General features: G+C 38.7%; 1 protein-coding gene across 1 annotated transcript in view; it reads right to left on the reverse strand.

Annotated features, from left to right (window-relative positions):
• The window catches only part of LOC140172750 (neural-cadherin-like), a 157,985-nt gene that overhangs the window by 37,170 nt on the left and 102,444 nt on the right, over positions 1–18,371 (reverse strand). Inside the window, 7 exon segments of the mRNA XM_072195881.1 lie at positions 1,933–2,143; positions 3,059–3,402; positions 4,821–4,990; positions 5,465–5,738; positions 6,661–6,923; positions 11,383–11,787; positions 13,058–13,169. Of these exon segments, the coding sequence (XP_072051982.1) occupies positions 1,933–2,143; positions 3,059–3,402; positions 4,821–4,990; positions 5,465–5,738; positions 6,661–6,923; positions 11,383–11,787; positions 13,058–13,169 (1,779 nt within the window).

The following is an 18,371-nucleotide window of genomic DNA, read 5'->3' on the forward strand; positions in this document are numbered from 1 at the left end:
ACAAACAAGCCTAGTATTGGTTCAATGGTTCTTGAGATAGCTCTTGATATTTCAGAAAATATCTCAAAACTTTTCTATGTTGAAGCATATGGCTAGCACACAGGGCATTAACCTCCTTGCTGAAGCTGGCCCAATGTCAGGGAAATGCACAGGGAGAGCATATTACATGCAGACTGAAGATGGTACATGCTGACAATGTTTGAGCATAGTATCTCGACTGTAAGGTCATGTGACCTCACAGACTGTCGAAGCCTAGAATCTGGGGTTTGCATATTTGGCATTAGTTGGCACAGAGCTGCACAGTGGTTCGGGAGTTTCCTTGTAGAATATACAGTGTCAACTGTCCATTGGTGGTTCAGCAGGCACTCATCTTCTGGTAGTCTGATGATGTGGTTATCTTTCCTATAGCCCCCAAAAGTGCCAACCTATCTCTTTTTTATTTATTTATTTATTTATTATGCTTCATCACTGGCTCATATACAATTACAAAATATATTATATATAAATATTGCACATACTAATCAAGACAAGGTAAATAGAATAAAATGCCAGCAAAAAGAATGGGACAAACAGGTGCAAAATCACCTCTAGGACCATCCCACCTTTTGATTTTTGAAAACAAATTATGGAAAAAACCCAAAAACATCACAGCCCCATCCCAAATTAAATAAGTCTGCAATTTGAGCATCTGCAGTAAGAGCTCCAAGAGCATGTTTTCAAAGAACACCAGGCAGGGTCTTGGCACCTTTGACCCCTACTTAATCAAAATGAACTATCACACTTGTCTTGTTCACTTTCTAACCTTAATCACTAATTCCCTATAATCCCTACCAGGTCTCAAAGAATCAAACCAACCTAAATTAAATTAAACCATCACACTCAGAATACTTACTTGCATGCAGCTGACACCATACCTATGAATGGCCTCAACCCTGAAGACAGTGGATCCAACCAGGCACTGCAATACTTGAGGACCCTAACCAACCTAAATTAAATTAAACCATCACACTCAGAATACTTACTTGCATGCAGCTGACACCATACCTATGAATGGCCTCAACCCTGAAGACAGTGGATCCAACCAGGCACTGCAATACTTGAGGACCCTAACCAACCTAAATTAACTTAAACCATCACACTCAGAATACTTACTTGCATGCAGCTGACACCATACCTATGAATGGCCTCAACCCTGAAGACAGTGGATCCAACCAGGCACTGCAATACTTGAGGACCCTAACCAACCTAAATTAACTTAAACCATCACACTCAGAATACTTACTTGCATGCAGTTGACACCATACCTATGAATGGCCTCAACCCTGAAGACAGTGGATCCAACCAGGCACTGCAATACTTGAGGACCCTAACCAACCTAAATTAACTTAAACCATCACACTCAGAATACTTACTTGCATGCAGTTGACACCATACCTATGAATGGCCTCAACCCTGAAGACAGTGGATCCAACCAGGCACTGCAATACTTGAGGACCCTAACCAACCTAAATTAACTTAAACCATCACACTCAGAATACTTACTTGCATGCAGTTGACACCATACCTATGAATGGCCTCAACCCTGAAGACAGTGGATCCAACCAGGCACTGCAATACTTGAGGACCCTAACCAACCTAAATTAACTTAAACCATCACAGTCAGAATACTTACTTGCATGCAGTTGACACCAAACCTATGAATGGCCTCAACCCTGAAGACAGTGGATCCAACCAGGCACTGCAATACTTGAGGACCCTAACCAACCTAAATTAACTTAAACCATCACACTCAGAATACTTACTTGCATGCAGTTGACACCATACCTATGAATGGCCTCAACCCTGAAGACAGTGGATCCAACCAGGCACTGCAATACTTGAAGACCCTAACAAACCTGAATCACAATAAACCATCACACCCAGATTGCTTACCCGATTGAATGCTGGTGATACATCCCTATCAATAGCCTCAACCCTAATGACAGTGGTACCAGCTGGTCTTTCCTCAGGCACAGCAGTCTGATACACTGATTTGGTGAACTTTGGCCTGTTATCATTCACATCTTCGAGGTTCACTCTCAAGGTGATGAAATTGGAGAGAGTGAAGGAACCAGAGCTCTCTGCTTGAAGTGTCAACTCAAAACTGGGGGACAAAAACAAGATTAAAATAAAAGATGTAAATTTAACTAGGAAATGTATTGATCTTCCATATGCTATGTTTTGTAATCACTTTATCATACCATATGCAAATTTAAATAAGGAAATGCTTAAAAACTTGTTTATTTTTCATCCAAATTATTTGTTTGCTACCATTCTATAAGATGGCACATGCACTTTGGAAAGTACATAGGGTCCCCAGGAGAGACACAGGTCAAATGGTATACAAAACTTTTTCGAAAATGTGTGGTAGTTTTAATAAATGTTGCCACAACTTTATAATATCCCTTTGTGATGTATAATTATAGTTAGTTAAGTGGAAAAAGAACAGGGTCATATGCCATCTTATACTGAATAGACTTCAGACATGCCTATTTTCATCAAGAGAGGCAAGGTAGGGGAAACATTTTTGAACTGTGACAGTAAAATAATTTTATTGTTCACTTGATGGTTGGGAGTGGTCTTCTTTTCCTTGTATCTTAAAATCTCAGCCTGCTTAGGCTTTTTAGCCTACAACCCAGGAAAAAAAGGTTGGCACAGTTTGCCTGTCTTTTGGTATATCTCTGCCCCCGCTCCCCCAATTCAATGTTGGACCAAGCCATGTTGTCAGCAGGTCCGTGAGACCCTCCAACATTGAATGATGGGGAGTGGGGAAGGGTGAGATATAGGGGGGAGTCTCTACTACACATATATTGCATGCATGTTTCCCTCGCCTCCCCAATTTTAATAGGGCACGCATTTCCATTGTTTAGTGCAAGTGTGCCAACTATTAATTTCGCGGATTGTAGCTTGAGCATTTTGTTTGAGCCTGATCCCATCAGAACCCAAGTGTGTCTCCACACAGAATGACTGTTTAAGCAAGCAAGCAAACAAACAAACAAACAAAACTGATTTGACAAACCTTGGCGTTGTCTCATAATCCAAGATATCAAACACCTTGACTTCTCCATCTCTCTGATTGGCCGCATTCTCTAGATCAAATATCTTTGGGTTATTCGTCAGCGGTCTCTGCCCCTGTACAATAGCGTAGGTCACTCTGTTATCCTCTACAGTTGATATAGCAGTCACCGTTTTGATGATCATTCCTACCGGAGTATCCTCGCGTATGGTGATCACTGGAAATGGTGCATTCTCCCAGGCAGGAGCAGAATTACTGGAATCGCTTATGGTCACTCGTACTGTAGCAAGTACAGACCTGTCGCCTTCTTTAGCTTCTACGAAAAACTCTTGCGTTGTCCCAGAGAGCTGTTGGAAATAAATCAAAATACTTTTATGGAAGGTCCCTGGGGAAGGCTCAACACAATAATGTGACACAATTAAATCCAATCAGTGGCGGCACCATGTGGGGGGTGGGGAAATTCCCCCAGTCAGAACCCTTGCCCCCTGTTGCCCCCCCCAGTAAAAACCAAAAATTAAGAAAAATACCACTTTTTGCGGCAATTTTGTTGATTTTGCCCCCCTGAAATTCACTTTGCCCCCCAAAAAAAAAAATCCTGGCACTGGCACTGGTTCCAATCAGACTAAGGATAACAATATCGAGATCCATGCAACAATAGTAAAGAACAATAAAATACATAACAAAAGGGCATCATATGTGTATAACCATAACTTTGTTAACAAGTATGCTAAGAATGTAAAAATTTATAATCATCAATCAAAGACAGGATGATGATCAATGGATGACTTTTTATTTTTTTTCCTCTTTATTTGTTTGAATTGTCACTATTCACCGATTGCACGGTCATAAACCAGATTCTACCCGCAAAGTGTGTGTTGCGTGTGCGTACGCCTGTCAAACGCATGCTTTAATTGCCGCGTATGCTTTGCAAAAACCTTCTGGTGTGTTGTTATAGAAAAGTGCGAGAAACAAAATGCACTTTTTAGCATGCATTTGCAAGGAGGACCTCGTTTTGGTAGCAAGATGGCGGATCCGTGCAAAGGGTGAATACTTGAAAAAAATTAGCAGAGTAGAGGCTATTACAAGGGGCATATAAAAAAAACATAAATGGCTACAAATACTAAACATACGAGGGGGTATCCAAAAGTTTTTGACATCACCCAGAAGGAAAAGAGATATATTGATGAAATTTTGTCAGTGTAATCACTGGTCCTTATGTACATTATGGTCCAAAAATGGTCTCCTAAGAATGTTTACTTTCTTTACAGGTGGCGCTAGATGGGCAGTAGGCGCACAACCTGCATGATGGTGAAAATTGAGGCACGCAGCGTGATCAAGTTCCTGTATTTGAAGGGTTAGGCCTACGATGCTCAGAAAATCTATGGTGAAATGAAAGCAATCTACGGTGATGATTGCCCATCATATGGCACTATTGCTTTTTGAAAAAGGAATTTCCAAACTGGCCACATGTCCCTCACAGATGAGCCAAGAAGTGGGCGTCCATCACTTACGGATGATGCGCCACAGTGAAAAAACTCAAGAAAGTGGAGGATCTTATCATGAAAAGGTTATGCGCCTACTACCCATCTAGCACCACCTGTGAAGAAAGTAAACATACTTATGAGACCATTTTTGGACCATAATGTACATAAGGACCAGTGATTACACTGACAAAATTTCATCGGTATAGCTCTTTCACTTCTGGGTGATGTCAAAAACTTTTGATACCCCCTCGTAAACACAGAGAATGTCAACATCAACTTACTAGAGAAACACTACGCCTCGTTATGAGTTCTCCGTTAAGAAGGGCAAAGTATCTAGATTGGTCACCATTTTCAAATAATGTTGTGTATTCTATATTACTGGTTTCATCTGCGTCTTCTGCCTTGATGGTGAGGAACACGGTTTGTGATGGCGCATTGGAGGCCAAGGAAGCTGTTATGAAAAAAACACAGTGACTTTAATGCTAAAAACTTGAAAACTTGAGTTGCACAACTTTGTTGAAGCCGTAGTAGTGACTTTTAGCGGTTGTCGTAACTTTTGACTATAACTTTAGTATTCAAGGCAGGAACCATGTTACAATTGGACCAATTATTCAATTGCAACTTTAAACATCACTATCGAAAGATGAGCATCATTGTTTTATTTAAATTGAACTCAAATGACATCTTTTGCTAGTATAAACATATCACTCGTATAAACAGCCTCAGTTGCATTAATTCATGTTTTCAGGTATGTTTAAAGAATGACCATTAATACAATAAATTGTTTATGTTATATATTTTCCGATGCTTTCGACATAATTGAATACTGGTTAGTGATGTCTTCCATTGGGGGGAATTCAACTAAAACAGCCAAAATTTTTGCAGCATTTTTATAGTGCAATTAAGACCTCCAAACAACTCTTACCTCTGTATTCTGAGAAGGCAAATTTTGGTGCATTATCATTGATGTCAGTTACAGTGATGGTGAATCTACAAAATCCTATCAAGGGATTCTTTCCTCTATCAGTAGCTGTCACAGAGATCTCGTAGGAGCTCTTTGCTTCTCGATCCAGCCTTCCGCTAATTTTAATCTCACCCTTAGAGGGCGTGATAGTGAAGGGTAAGATGGCATTCTCATTGGTTTCAATTCCATATGTGATTTCTGCGTTTGCACCCCTATCCTCGTCAGAAGCTGAAACCTGAATGTGAAGTAAAAACGTCTGTAAGTGTAAGCTTATCATTTATATGATCTTTTGGGAGTTTGCAAACTGGTATCGTTGTTTGTGCACAGTTTGGGATGGGGCTATTCCAGTTGAAATTTATACACCCTGTGTGGGAGATTAAGGTAATGTCTTCCATAGGGGGTGTATGGATTTCAACTGGAATAGCCCAATCTAGCAAAATGCAACATAAAATCTATTTGTAAAAAGTTATAAAAGGTCATAAAACCGTAAAGTTTGGTCCAATGTTGCATTTGTAAGCAATGGTGGCACCAGGGGTTTTTTTTTCATGGGATTAAGGGTGGGAGTGGAGGCATGGCCCAAAAATGGGGAAATATTTGTAATTTTGGGTTTTTAATAGCAGGGTGCAAGGGTTCTGACAGGAGGGGGGGGGCATTTTGATAGAGGCTGTAGAAAGCAGGAAGAAAGCTTTATCAAGAAACATTGCTCATATTTCTGAAACAGTGATTATCCACATCAATGTAATTCAACAGAGTACACATCTTGTATACCCTGTTGAACATTCCATAATCTAGAAGGGACACAGTTGGCATAATTTTAATCCTCATTTAGGCAACAATTTGATTTCTGATTTTCCAGGACATTGATGTGTGTTGCATCATTTCTTCTATCCTATCCCTTATCCCAGGGGGAGAGGGGGTGGTGGGCACTGGTCATTGACAAGCTGTATCATGCATGACCAATTCAGTGACCAGATCCGGCATTAACTTCCCAACAGCTACATACAGGCCTCAAATCTTAATTTGTAAATTGTTGGGGCACCCATTTTCATCAAGTGATGAAGGGTGTTTTGATCTGGGGCACCAAAGCCAAAACTGAAAAAGGGCAGGCAATGGCCATGGTGGCCTCCCTGAAATTCGAGCCCTGGCGAAATAATTACCTGAATAACAGGTCTCCCTTCATTAGCATTTTCAGGTATGGATGGATTATATGATCCACACGCAGTGAACACAGGTACATTATCATTGATATCGTTGACAATGACCATCACGGTAGCAAAGCTTCTGTGGATCTGATCGGCACTAGTGTCCCCTCGTCCTGTGGTGGCGCTACAACATCTCCCATCATCCTCTGCTGTGATATTAAGTACATACATAGCCTTGGGCAAATTTACACTTCCTTCTGTGTTGCGGAATATAACTCCTGAAAAGTGCAAAAAATACATGAAAAAGAATGATGAGAAATACATAGAAAATACAAGGAAGAAATCAGAGAAAGCATTGGGCTATTCCAGGTGAAATTGATACACCCCTACGGAAGACATGTAGATTTCAAATGGGAGTCACCAATTCAGGTAACCCCATTTGAAGTTCACCCCTCCCTGTGTGGAAGATTAAGGTCATGTCTTGGGGAGTCTGGATTTCATCTGGAAAAGCCTAATTGAAATGCTTATAAATTGTTCAGCTTGGCTTGAGCATTTTGCTTGAGCCTGGTCCCATCAGGACCTAAGTAAGTGTCAGTCTGGACAGACAACCAAATACACAAACAAACCACTGCAAAAGTAGTATTACATCTTATTTTCTATGGCAAATTAGGTGACGGGTCAAAATACTGAAAATGTTCAAACTACAAGAAGAACAAAGATAATTTTTCATTAGTTTCAGGAAATTTGGTGCTATTTACACTTCCAGATTCCTAATGCTGCCAATAGAGGTACCTGCTGCCCAGCTACATCATAGCTACTCTACAGTAGCATTGTAGTGCCAATCTAGTGTATGTACTGTACATGTAATTCTTGAATGTGTACTCTGGAGTATCCACACAGGCAGCAATATGAATCTGGCAGTGTATAAGTGCAATAACTCACACGAAAAAAAAAGCAAGGCATATACTTTTCCAATTGGGATGCCTTAGAGAAAATTGTTTGAAGATTTTAATGCTGTAAAAACCTGTAGGCTGTTGTACCACCTTGCATCTGTACAGATTATATGGAACATAGAAATGGGCCACAGTTGTAATCAAAGCGCACGTTCACATTTCTCGCACAATGTTATATCAATACTCTAGTTTTGATCTTTGCCAACATGTGTTTCCCTTTCTCCCCTTTGGGTAGCAACAGTTCTAAGAGATACCTCAGAATCTGGATTAGTACTGTTGTCCACATGGCAGGGGAAGGTAAGTGGTTTTGTTGACAAACTTGTTCACAGTGTGCTTTTTCAACTTGTTGACACACAAAATTGTAAAATAAAAATCACAGAGGTACATCATTTTGACATCCGTGCACAGAGCCGAAGCTGGGGGGGGGGGTGCAAAAGTATACAAAAGTCCCAAAATTTAAGAATTTGGGAGTGTAGCGAGCCAAAACATCGGATTTTTAAAGATTTTTTGGTCAAAACAGGTCCGAATATAGGGAAGAAAGTCCACTTTTCACAAAATTGCTGCCCCCCCCTTCGATGTAGATTTTTTCATTCTACTTGTGCACATGGTAATATTAAGATTTGGCCCTTTACTACACCTATTATCAGGTCCACCACAAACAAGAGCTGATCATGTGATCTATATGGAACTGAACCAATCCAGATTCACAAGTATCATTTGGACAGCTAAAGTATGAGATACTACATCAAAAATGTTGAAGGAACGTTATGTTTCAACTTTTAATCCTGCACTTATGCAATATCCGCAGTAGACACCATAAAATTATAACAATTTCTGCTACTTAAATTGAGGTTTTCATACCAAAATGTAGTTTCCTCCGATGTAGTTTCTGTAAACTTGTAATGCTTGCCTTTTTGTTTTTGTTCCAGTTTACCCATATTGCTTACAGCAATGTTTATAAAATGGTAATTAATACAAATAAAGGGGCTGTCATATTCTTTGGAAGGGGGGTCATGAATATACTGGGGTTCATAGAATTTTTATACCAAAATACCAAAATTATTAAAGGTGCTCCACATCATGTACCTTAATTCCAACAAGGGAACAAATTTCTTGACCTTTTCAGAAAAAAAAATTGTTTCCTTTCTGTGTAAACTGAAAAATATTCAACTTGAGATAAAAAATTTCTGCCACAATAGGGGGGTTATAAAAATTGACTCTGGTCACCGATATATTCACGAACCCCCCATTCTGAAGAAAATGCGAGGCACCTAATTCCAGATAACCTTTCCCTGAAACTTAATCTCAAGCCTATAACCTAAAGAAATTTCAAGCCAAACAGTCACAATTTATAAAATTGTGAAAAATAAGAATCTACATCAATAATTTCCAGTGTTCGCCACAGTTTCTCTGCACACCTGCTATTGACCTGATTAGGCAGGACTCTATCAGATTTACAAGAATGTCTACATGTTCCTATCAAATCTACACTCATCCGCATCAATAAAATCTACATCAAATGTAATGCTCTGCATACTAGCCATATTAAGCTTCAACATAAAAAAATTTTGAGATATTTTCTCAAAATATCAAAAGTTATCTTAAGAACCACTGAACCAATACTAGGCTTGTTTGTATTCATTGTCATGCATTTTTCATGCTGATTCCAAATATGGTCATGAAAATATACAATTCCAAAATTTTAGAATTAAAAAAAATTGAAACTTGTAGTCTGCAGTCGTCATCTACGTGGAGAGAGTTAAAGGTGTTGGGCCTATATGGTAAGATGTGCTTTCAAAGATTCCCTTGTTCCTACATAAATATCTGATTTTAACACAATGGTATTATCGTCAAAGTATATGGATGTAGTAAAATACTTTGTCAAAACAAAGCCCATGGTGTTTTTTCTGTAATAAAATCCGAGCATTCTGAGTTAAATAACCCAACCATCATAAACAATGGCATCCTCCAATGGTACCATTTGGTCACGCTGCAACCATGTGTAAGTTAGCACCTTCCACTCAGGTGCTGAATGCAGACTAGAAGTTCCACATTTTCTTTAAATATTCAAAACTTTCAGAATTATATATTTTCATAACCATTTTCAGTATGAAAAATGCATTAAAATGAGTACAAAGAAGCCCAGTATTTGGTCAGTGGTTCGTAAGATAGCTGTTGATATTTTCAGAAAATAGTCAAAATGACTTTTTATGTTGAAGCCCACTGTGGTTGAAGCCTAGGGCCTGCATGCAAAGCATTAGTTTGGGCTTGAAACCAATTGGTTCCCCTAGAATGCAAAAACTAATCAATGAAGCTAATTTCTTTCACTTTTGACTCGGAATGCAAAGGGCATACCGGCAAAAAACAAAATTTGTCAAAAATATTACTGTCATAGCAACATTGGTGGTGGCAGGAATTTTTTTTTTTTTTCGGGGGGCATGGGGGGGCAAGTGAATTTCAGAGGGGGCAAAATTGCTGCAAAAAGTGGAAATTTACGTGATTTTGGGGTTTTGCCTCAAAAGTGGGGGGCAAACTGGGGGGGCAAGAAAATATTTGCCCCCGTAGCGCCGCCACTGCATAGCAAATGATGCACAGATTACGTTCAATGCATGTATATATTAAATTTGTTGTGCACTACATGTGGAATGAGGATGACAGCTCTACATTATAATAATAGATCTCACAGTCCCTGGGCTTACTGTACTCACAGGAAATATTGTTTTATTTGTGCATCCTCACACTAACTACATGAACATGGCTTTCTTCAGAGATATATGGTATACTTGTGGCACTATGCTCATATTTTTTCATAGAAGCACGCCTTAGAGTGTGTTGTAGTGAAGCAAGACCTAGGAGTGTTTGCACTTAAATATTGAGATGAATAAAGCTGACACACAAGAGGAATTGTATGGGCTCTTTAAAGGTGATCCCAAGGATTGATTTTTGAAAATGCCCAAAACTTTCATTCTCATATATCATCGGCCATAACTGAAGAACTGCTAGATCTGTGGAAACATAAATGAGATTACTTGCTTCTTGACTCATCAATGTATGTCAATTAATATTAAGAAGTACACTGCAGTTCTGAAAACTGGAAAACTATGGCTCCTGCCATCCTACTCGCCTTAATTAACACAGGCTCCTGTATTAATTAATAAATGTATTGAATCTAATATGACTGTGCCATCTTCAGATTCTAATTGGACTATTCCAGTTGAAACCATACACCCCCTATCAGTGGCGCATCGTGGCCGCCCCCAACCCGGGGCTGAAGAAGAAACAATTTTGCAGCCCCTTCCTTAACAGCCCGAAAAGGTTGACCCAATTTTTTCACGGTCGTTTGAAAAGTGAAGAGCAAAAAAAAAAAAAAAAAAAAAAAAAACGGTTTTAGGCGCTAGCGCCCTAAAAGAAACCTTTTTTCAAAATTTTTTATGCTTTTTCAATTTTTTAAGCCCTTTTTATTTGCTAATTGCTTTTGCCACCCACTTTCGCTTTTGCCGCCCTATTTTTGCCGCCTTCTTCTTCCGCCGCCCCTTCGCTTTTGCCGCCTCTACTTTGACCCGAGGGCTGGCGCTAAAGCCCCCCCAAAATACGCGCATGCCTATGGGCACTTAATCTTAATCTCCCATGCAGGGGGTGTAGATTTCAAATGGAGTCACCCATTCAGTTCACCCCATTTGGAATTCACACTCTCTGTGAGGAAGTTTAAGGTCATGTCTTCCATAGGGGGTGTATGGCTTTCAACTGGAATAACCCATTTCCGTAACTGACTGATCACACTTACCAGTCGTTGGATTAATTTGAAAATGATTTCCATCATTTCCCGAATAAATTTCATAGGTTATCCTATCCCCATCTGCATCGCTAGCGTAAACGGTACCAATGCTGTAATCTTGCGGCGCAGTCTCGTCAACGTAATACTCGTATTCCACTGGCTGGAAGACAGGACCAAGATCATTGACGTTGCTTATGACGATTACGACAGTTGCCATTGATGAACGAGATGGACTCCCAGAATCCTTTGCTTCTATGGCGAAGATGTATGAGTGGTCTGGGGTAGCTTCGTAATCGAGTGGTTCCTGGGTATAGATGGTGCCATCTTCTAATAAACGAAACAAGGAAGCATCTCTTCCACTGGATGTGTAGGTTACTGCACCGTTTTTACCTTTGTCACAGTCTGTGGCAGAGACTGTAAAAAATCATAAAAAGCATAGATTAATAACACATAGATTGGAATGCCCTGCGCCTGTGCCCTCTGAGTGAGTATTTGAATTCAACTAACGCTGGTAAAGTGTTTGAAGCTGAGCCTACATGGGGTACTTAACTTGTCAACATTTATGTGCTAGAACTAGTTTCAGTTCACTCCACACTCCTGCATTTATCCTCAACCCCTATTGGCCAAGGTGGGGGGGGGGGGGCCGAGTGCCCCCTGACAAAAAATGAAAGAAAAAAGTGCCCCTCTGACAAAAAAAGAAAGAGAAAATCAGGAGGGCAAAGGAAAAGAAAAAGGGCAATAAGCCCCCTTTCTACCAAAATTCAGCCCGATCATGGGCAAAAATAGTGTAAAGTACAAAATTTTTGCGCACTACATGCGCACATTGTAAAGATAAAACCTTTGTAAAAATAAAGCATTTTTTTGGAAGATCGAAGACATACAGTCTCTATATATTGTATGATGCAACTGTATTTTTTCCGTCTGTGCCCCAAAAATTTATTTTGCCCCCGACAAAAAAAAAGCTGGCTACGCTCCTGGTAGAGTAGCTTAGAGTATTAATGCAAATTGTATAGTGCCTGTTAATGTTATGATTGTTTCATCATAAACTTGGCTGGTTGCACTTGTTGGGTGTCAGTATGTGGTAGATACATGATATATTTGTTTTTCCTAGAGAAGTTTGGTCGGGAGTTTGGTGCCCTGTTATAGAGTACCAACTTGGACAGGATAGTGGAATATTGAATACCAAAACTCTAAATTTCTTCCCCTCTGTGGAAGTTTGTATGGAACAGGAAGTCAATTGACACATGTATAAATTACCCAAGTTATTATTTGAAATTGGTTTTTTTCTTCTCCAATGTTGTCGCGAACTTTGGCAGGTTTTTTCCCTGACAAAGTTAGTGCCATTCCCCAAAAAATGTAATTCATATATGCTTAATCTATTTAGTAGACAGGATGTCAGTTGAAATTTGTCTAATGTCCCAAATTATGCAATTTCAAATAAAAGCAAAAAATAAGGCAGCAGCACAAACACATATATTAACCCAGGACCTTTGGTTTACTACAGTTTTGCACACTCTGAAGTACAAAGTAACAACGCGTGCATATACAGCACGTTAACAGTGCATAGTGCTGCGTGTCTGCTGCAGGTATGTGTGCCTTCAAAGTCGGCACAATGTGTGCTTTGTACTTTGTATTTCAGAGTAGACTGACTGTAGTCCAACACTCTATTATCTATTTTACATACCTGAGCCAATCTGTTCATTAGGTGCAATGTCTTCTGCAATATCTCTAATGATGAAAGTAGATTGACCAAAGTCGGGTGTGCAGTCGTTGATGTCTTCAACTTCAACATAGACCTGCAAAATATCAAATAAAAACAAAATATGTTGAAAAGATTTGAAGCATGGACTTCAAACTGATTCTGAAAGCAAATTGCATGTAAAATTATATTCTGGTCCTTAGAAAGACAATACTGTCTCTGGTCTTCTATAGTTTATAAAAGTATCTACCCCTTGTAAAGATGAAATAAGATTTACAATAAATAGCACCATCAGTTTTCTACTTTGCTTTAAAATGTATATATGCAATCAAACAACCGTAAACCAATTTCAACAAGTGATCTGCAGAAAATGTCTGTCACTCAGCTTCTACTCCATCAGCAGCAGCGGAAAACATTCTGTTTCACTTGGCAAGCCAGCAAGAGCTGGTTTACATACCAAATTATATATGTCACATGAAAAGACAATTTTCAACTGAACTTCCTTTTGAAATACCCCGCAAAATGTCAGTGATCATAGCAAGCAAAAAATAGATACACAATCATTCTATTCATTTCCTTGGCACATGACTTTCCTTATGAAATGACCCACATCTGTGATGAATGGGTTTTTGAACTCTGCCAAACTGAAGAAACATCTTCCACAGAGGGAGTATGTTTTTCAAATGAAATTATCTAGGGTTAATTATTTTGAAATCCATACCCCATCTGTATATGGCTTTACCTAAATCATCCACAAATGGAGTGAGTATTTCAAATGGAAGTTACCCAAATGTCTACTTTATTTGAAATCCATACTCCCTCTGTGGAAGACTTCACAGATCTTCCGCAGCGGGAGTCTGTGGAAGACTTTAGCTAAAACATCCACAGAGGGGGTGTGGATTTCAAACAGAATAGCCTAATTTATTTGGCTTCCTATTCAACTTATGTAGAGTGAATACCTAACAGCCCTTGGAGAGCTAGTTTATGCTAAACAGTTCTCACTTGCTGATTCAATGATACATGTCTGAGTTTCTTGGCTTGTTTTTGAGTGTTTTGTCTGAATTGGAAGACAAGTAAACTGATATACGTGTTCTTTTTTGCATAATGTTAAAGTTGCTCTTTCTTGTTTTCTGTGATTTTTTCCTTCATGTGGTTGTCTCTAACAGAAGTTTGGACCCTCTCTCCAACTTTCATTTTTTCACCTCATTATGTGTGGGAGTGGGGGTGTGTAGTGTTTGCCAGCAAACGAGGACACACACACACTTGTACTTAACATATAAACCGCGGACTACTCAGCAGGGGAGCATCCACGGTTCAAGAAGGTCTGCAAATGACCGCAACTGCATGTCTAATGTATTCGCAAAAATATGTCCTCTATTGTATGTGAGATATAACATCAGCAGTTGCTACATAGGTAAAATTTCACACACACAAAAATACACAAAAAAATTGCATAAAACATCCTTGGTATGTCAATTGAGTACAGATTCAGACGGCCATGTTTGTATAGTTCTAAACGGAATCCACGTTTGGAGGCGAATACGCATGGTGGGGTGTGTTAACGTTCTCCCATTGTTCAAGTAAAAAGATTCCCCCTTAAACTCCCACGACCCCTTGGTGTAAATATTGTGAATCTAATGAAATAATATACATTTATTATTCCACTTGAAACAAATCCCAAATTGTCAAAAAAAATATTTGGAAAATTACGTTTTCTTTTTTGTAACACATTGTGCAAATGAACAGCCAACCTTGTATGCTGAAGCATTCCTTTTATTTTTATACAATACATTATTTTCAAATATTCTATTTAAAACACAAGATAAACTCATACCAGCATCAATATCCACAAGTAAATGGGGAATACACATTACACTTACATTCAACAAAACCACTTAATCAAATTTTTGAAAAGCATTGATTTTCTCAAAAATAAAAATAATGCAATTATCAATTCCTACCAGATCCCAGTAATTCCCCAAATGATGCATAATTCCTCATAATCAAATCAAGCTAAGAAATGTGCAAAATTACGATAAATTTACTTTTTATTTACTGATCATGATTTCACTTGTGTGTTACACAGGAAATTAAAAATGCTAAGCTTCACTGGGCCACCAGATAATATTTCATATTTCTCTTTAAAACTGTGTCTCATAAGTGTAAATATTGACTTTTGCAACCAACCATTGAATGTAAAGAAGATGAAATGAAATAAAAGAAAAGAAATCAACTGAAATGATAAATATTTACTGGCAACCCCCAATATTTTGTGCAACTCTCTGGATTACATGGTAAAAATTCATGCATGATTTACAGGTGTCTACACTTGAAAGCAGGCCACTTAGATATGAGAGAATTTTCTGTGAAGCTGCAAATATTACCGTACTGACGCGAGTATAGTCCCACCTTCGAGTAAAGTCCCACCCCCAAATTTTCGAAATTTTGTTTTTGTTTTTTAAAAGTTTATTTTTTCGGCTTTAGAGTGTCCCAGGACCTAGACCTAAATGCTAGGATCATTTATGGTTGACCTAAAAAAAAAAAAAAAAGATTTCAAGATGTTTTGTATTTTTAATATGAAAATTGATAATTTGTATTCATGTCATACTCTATTAATGATTTCAAAATGCATTCAAATTCAATTTTTTTTTTTAATTTGAGTATAGTCCACTCCACCAATTTTGAAAAATGTTCACCCCAAAACAGGGTGGGACTATACTCGCGTCAGTACGGTATCTTTGAATGTCCACAGGGAGGGGAAAGACACAATATATAACATATTAAATTAAATCAAGTGCTACCCTATCTGACTCACTGGTGTGTGCAAAGGGGGGGGGGGCATGTGCTCCCTTCCCACTTTTGTCAGTCAGTTGGAGAAATGCACCCAACTGGGGGAGGGGGGAATTGGGAAATTAGCTATTACAGCAAACAAAGCGACCCGAAATGTTTTACACAGTCGGGTGGATTGAGACCCACCCCCCACTTTTGAAAACCTGATCTGATCTGACTGTTTCTTATTTCTAATTCAAACAGCTCTGCCATAAAACTACTTTTTTTGCATTTGAAAACAACTTCATTATTTTATACCAAAGAATTTTTTTAACCTTGTTCGTTTCTTTGTTTTGTCAGAAGACATAATTATTTGCACTAAATTTGAAGAGTCCCTAAACTCAATTCATTGTACTGATTCCAAAACATGATCAAAACTTCCATAACAACTGGTCAATATTTCCAACTTGCTTTCACTTTAAACCTCTGATGATCATGATGATATCAAAAGTCACTCTTCAACTACCCCCTCAATCAGTTAAATTAGCTGAGACACATAGGTTTTTGATTGCCATCTCAATACAATACCGTAGAAACCCGTCTATAAGGAATAGAAGCGACTGTGATGATAGCATATTTCACGCTAGCGCCCTCCACAATATTATATCATTATGGAATTTGAGCAAATCATTTACCGACACAAGCAGGTATACAATGTATTATTTTATCTTTATTTCAGATCTCACGAGCATAGCTCACTTGGCAAGGCATAAGACTTTGGTTCTTTAGATCGGAAGATGGTGAGTTCGAGCCTCATCACGGTCACACGAACTTTTATAAACAAAATATTGTTCAAACATTTCATTTTATTTTCTTGCATTTTCTAAAGACTCCTTTCGTGATCATTTTTTTTTTCATATTTAGTTTAATTTATTCTATTGTTTTTCTTTTATTGTTTCTTTTCTTTGTCTTTTTTTCTTGTTTAATTATATTTTTTCTTTATTTTTCTTTGATTCATATAATATTGGCAGGATAAGGAGAGGAGGGAACTAAAGACCCATTCAGTGATTTGCTCATCCGGACGATCGTAAAAATCATCAAAATTCACCTTTGTCATTGTCATAGATGTGGTAACATAGCCTGCTAGTGGTTCAGCAGAAAACCGTGTGACACATAATATACATTTGGCTACATTTTATTATACGATAAATATGAATTTATTAAACATGGTAACAAATATTCTCTAGCAGATCGGTTATACGATGGAACTGGTAGGCATAGGCCTATTATAAATTCGGGATATTAAATATCTTCCTGACGAGACAGATCTCGCATGTGGTCAAAGACGATTCCTTACTAGCCACAGACCGTCCGCTGGAATTAGTTGAATCGCTATGGCTGTTGGTCGGACCTCTCATCTCTCCACATCGATTGTGACCTATCCCCGACATTGCCCTTATGAACTCACATCCTCCTGTGTTATGACAATACGCTGGCGAAGGTACGTAATAATGTGATTAGCTACCATAGCGATAGGGGAAAACAATTTTTGAATATACCGCGTTATACACTGATACGTTCAGGCGGTACCTCTTCATTGAACCATATCATGCTGCACCTGTAAGATCTTTGAAAAGACCAGTATTGTATTCAATCTATGATTGCAGACATACACAGTACAGGTGATGAGTGTAACCTGCTTGTAGCGCAGCGCGATATGTTCAAAATTGTTTTCACCTATTGCTATGGTAATTAATCCGATTACTCGCAAACTTCACCAGCGATAATGGCCGAATAAATTCTGACCATCACTTGGCTTGTTGGATTCGTCTATACTACAATTACGCTGTCGGTGACGTAATAATCGCAATAACTACCATCAAGCAGATTGCACTAATCACCCGCGTATGTCACCAAACATAGATTGAATACCACTCTTTTCATAAATACTAATCTTACATGGCGAGTGATTAGCATTTCTTTGACAACTATGGTTTAATGCATAGGTGCCACGTGAACGATGAAGTGCAGGGCTATATATTCAAATTGTATTCATCAATTGCTATGGTAGTTAATCCGATTAATTACGCCACATCGACAGCGAATAGCCTATAGAGGCCCTGCATGAAATTATCGATTGGCTCCAAACAAAGGATTTGAGCCGGTGTCCTTCACCGTAGTTATGGCGGAGTGCAGTCCATTCAATCAAATGTTGTCATCAACCTATTTGATCGTAGTCATGGTAGTGCAGGGTTATGTGTGTGAGTGAACTGTCACGGTAGATTGCAATCATGCTTTTGTTGAATGCATTTGAGTAGTCCGCCATATTTACGGGATGATACGTCACATGCAAGGCCTCTATAGTATGGGTTCAAGTGGAAAAAAAAATAGTGTATGTCCATTGCTAGCTATGGTAATTAATCATGTTAGTGTTTACATCACTACTTGGTGAAGACAAGAGAAGTGTGCCTTCTCTACCAACGCCTGTGATATAACAGGTGCAAGCGAAACAAAATTGAATGACCAGAAT

Source organism: Amphiura filiformis, chromosome 16, assembly GCF_039555335.1.
Source record: "Amphiura filiformis chromosome 16, Afil_fr2py, whole genome shotgun sequence".
Taxonomy (NCBI): Eukaryota; Metazoa; Echinodermata; class Ophiuroidea; order Amphilepidida; family Amphiuridae; genus Amphiura; species Amphiura filiformis.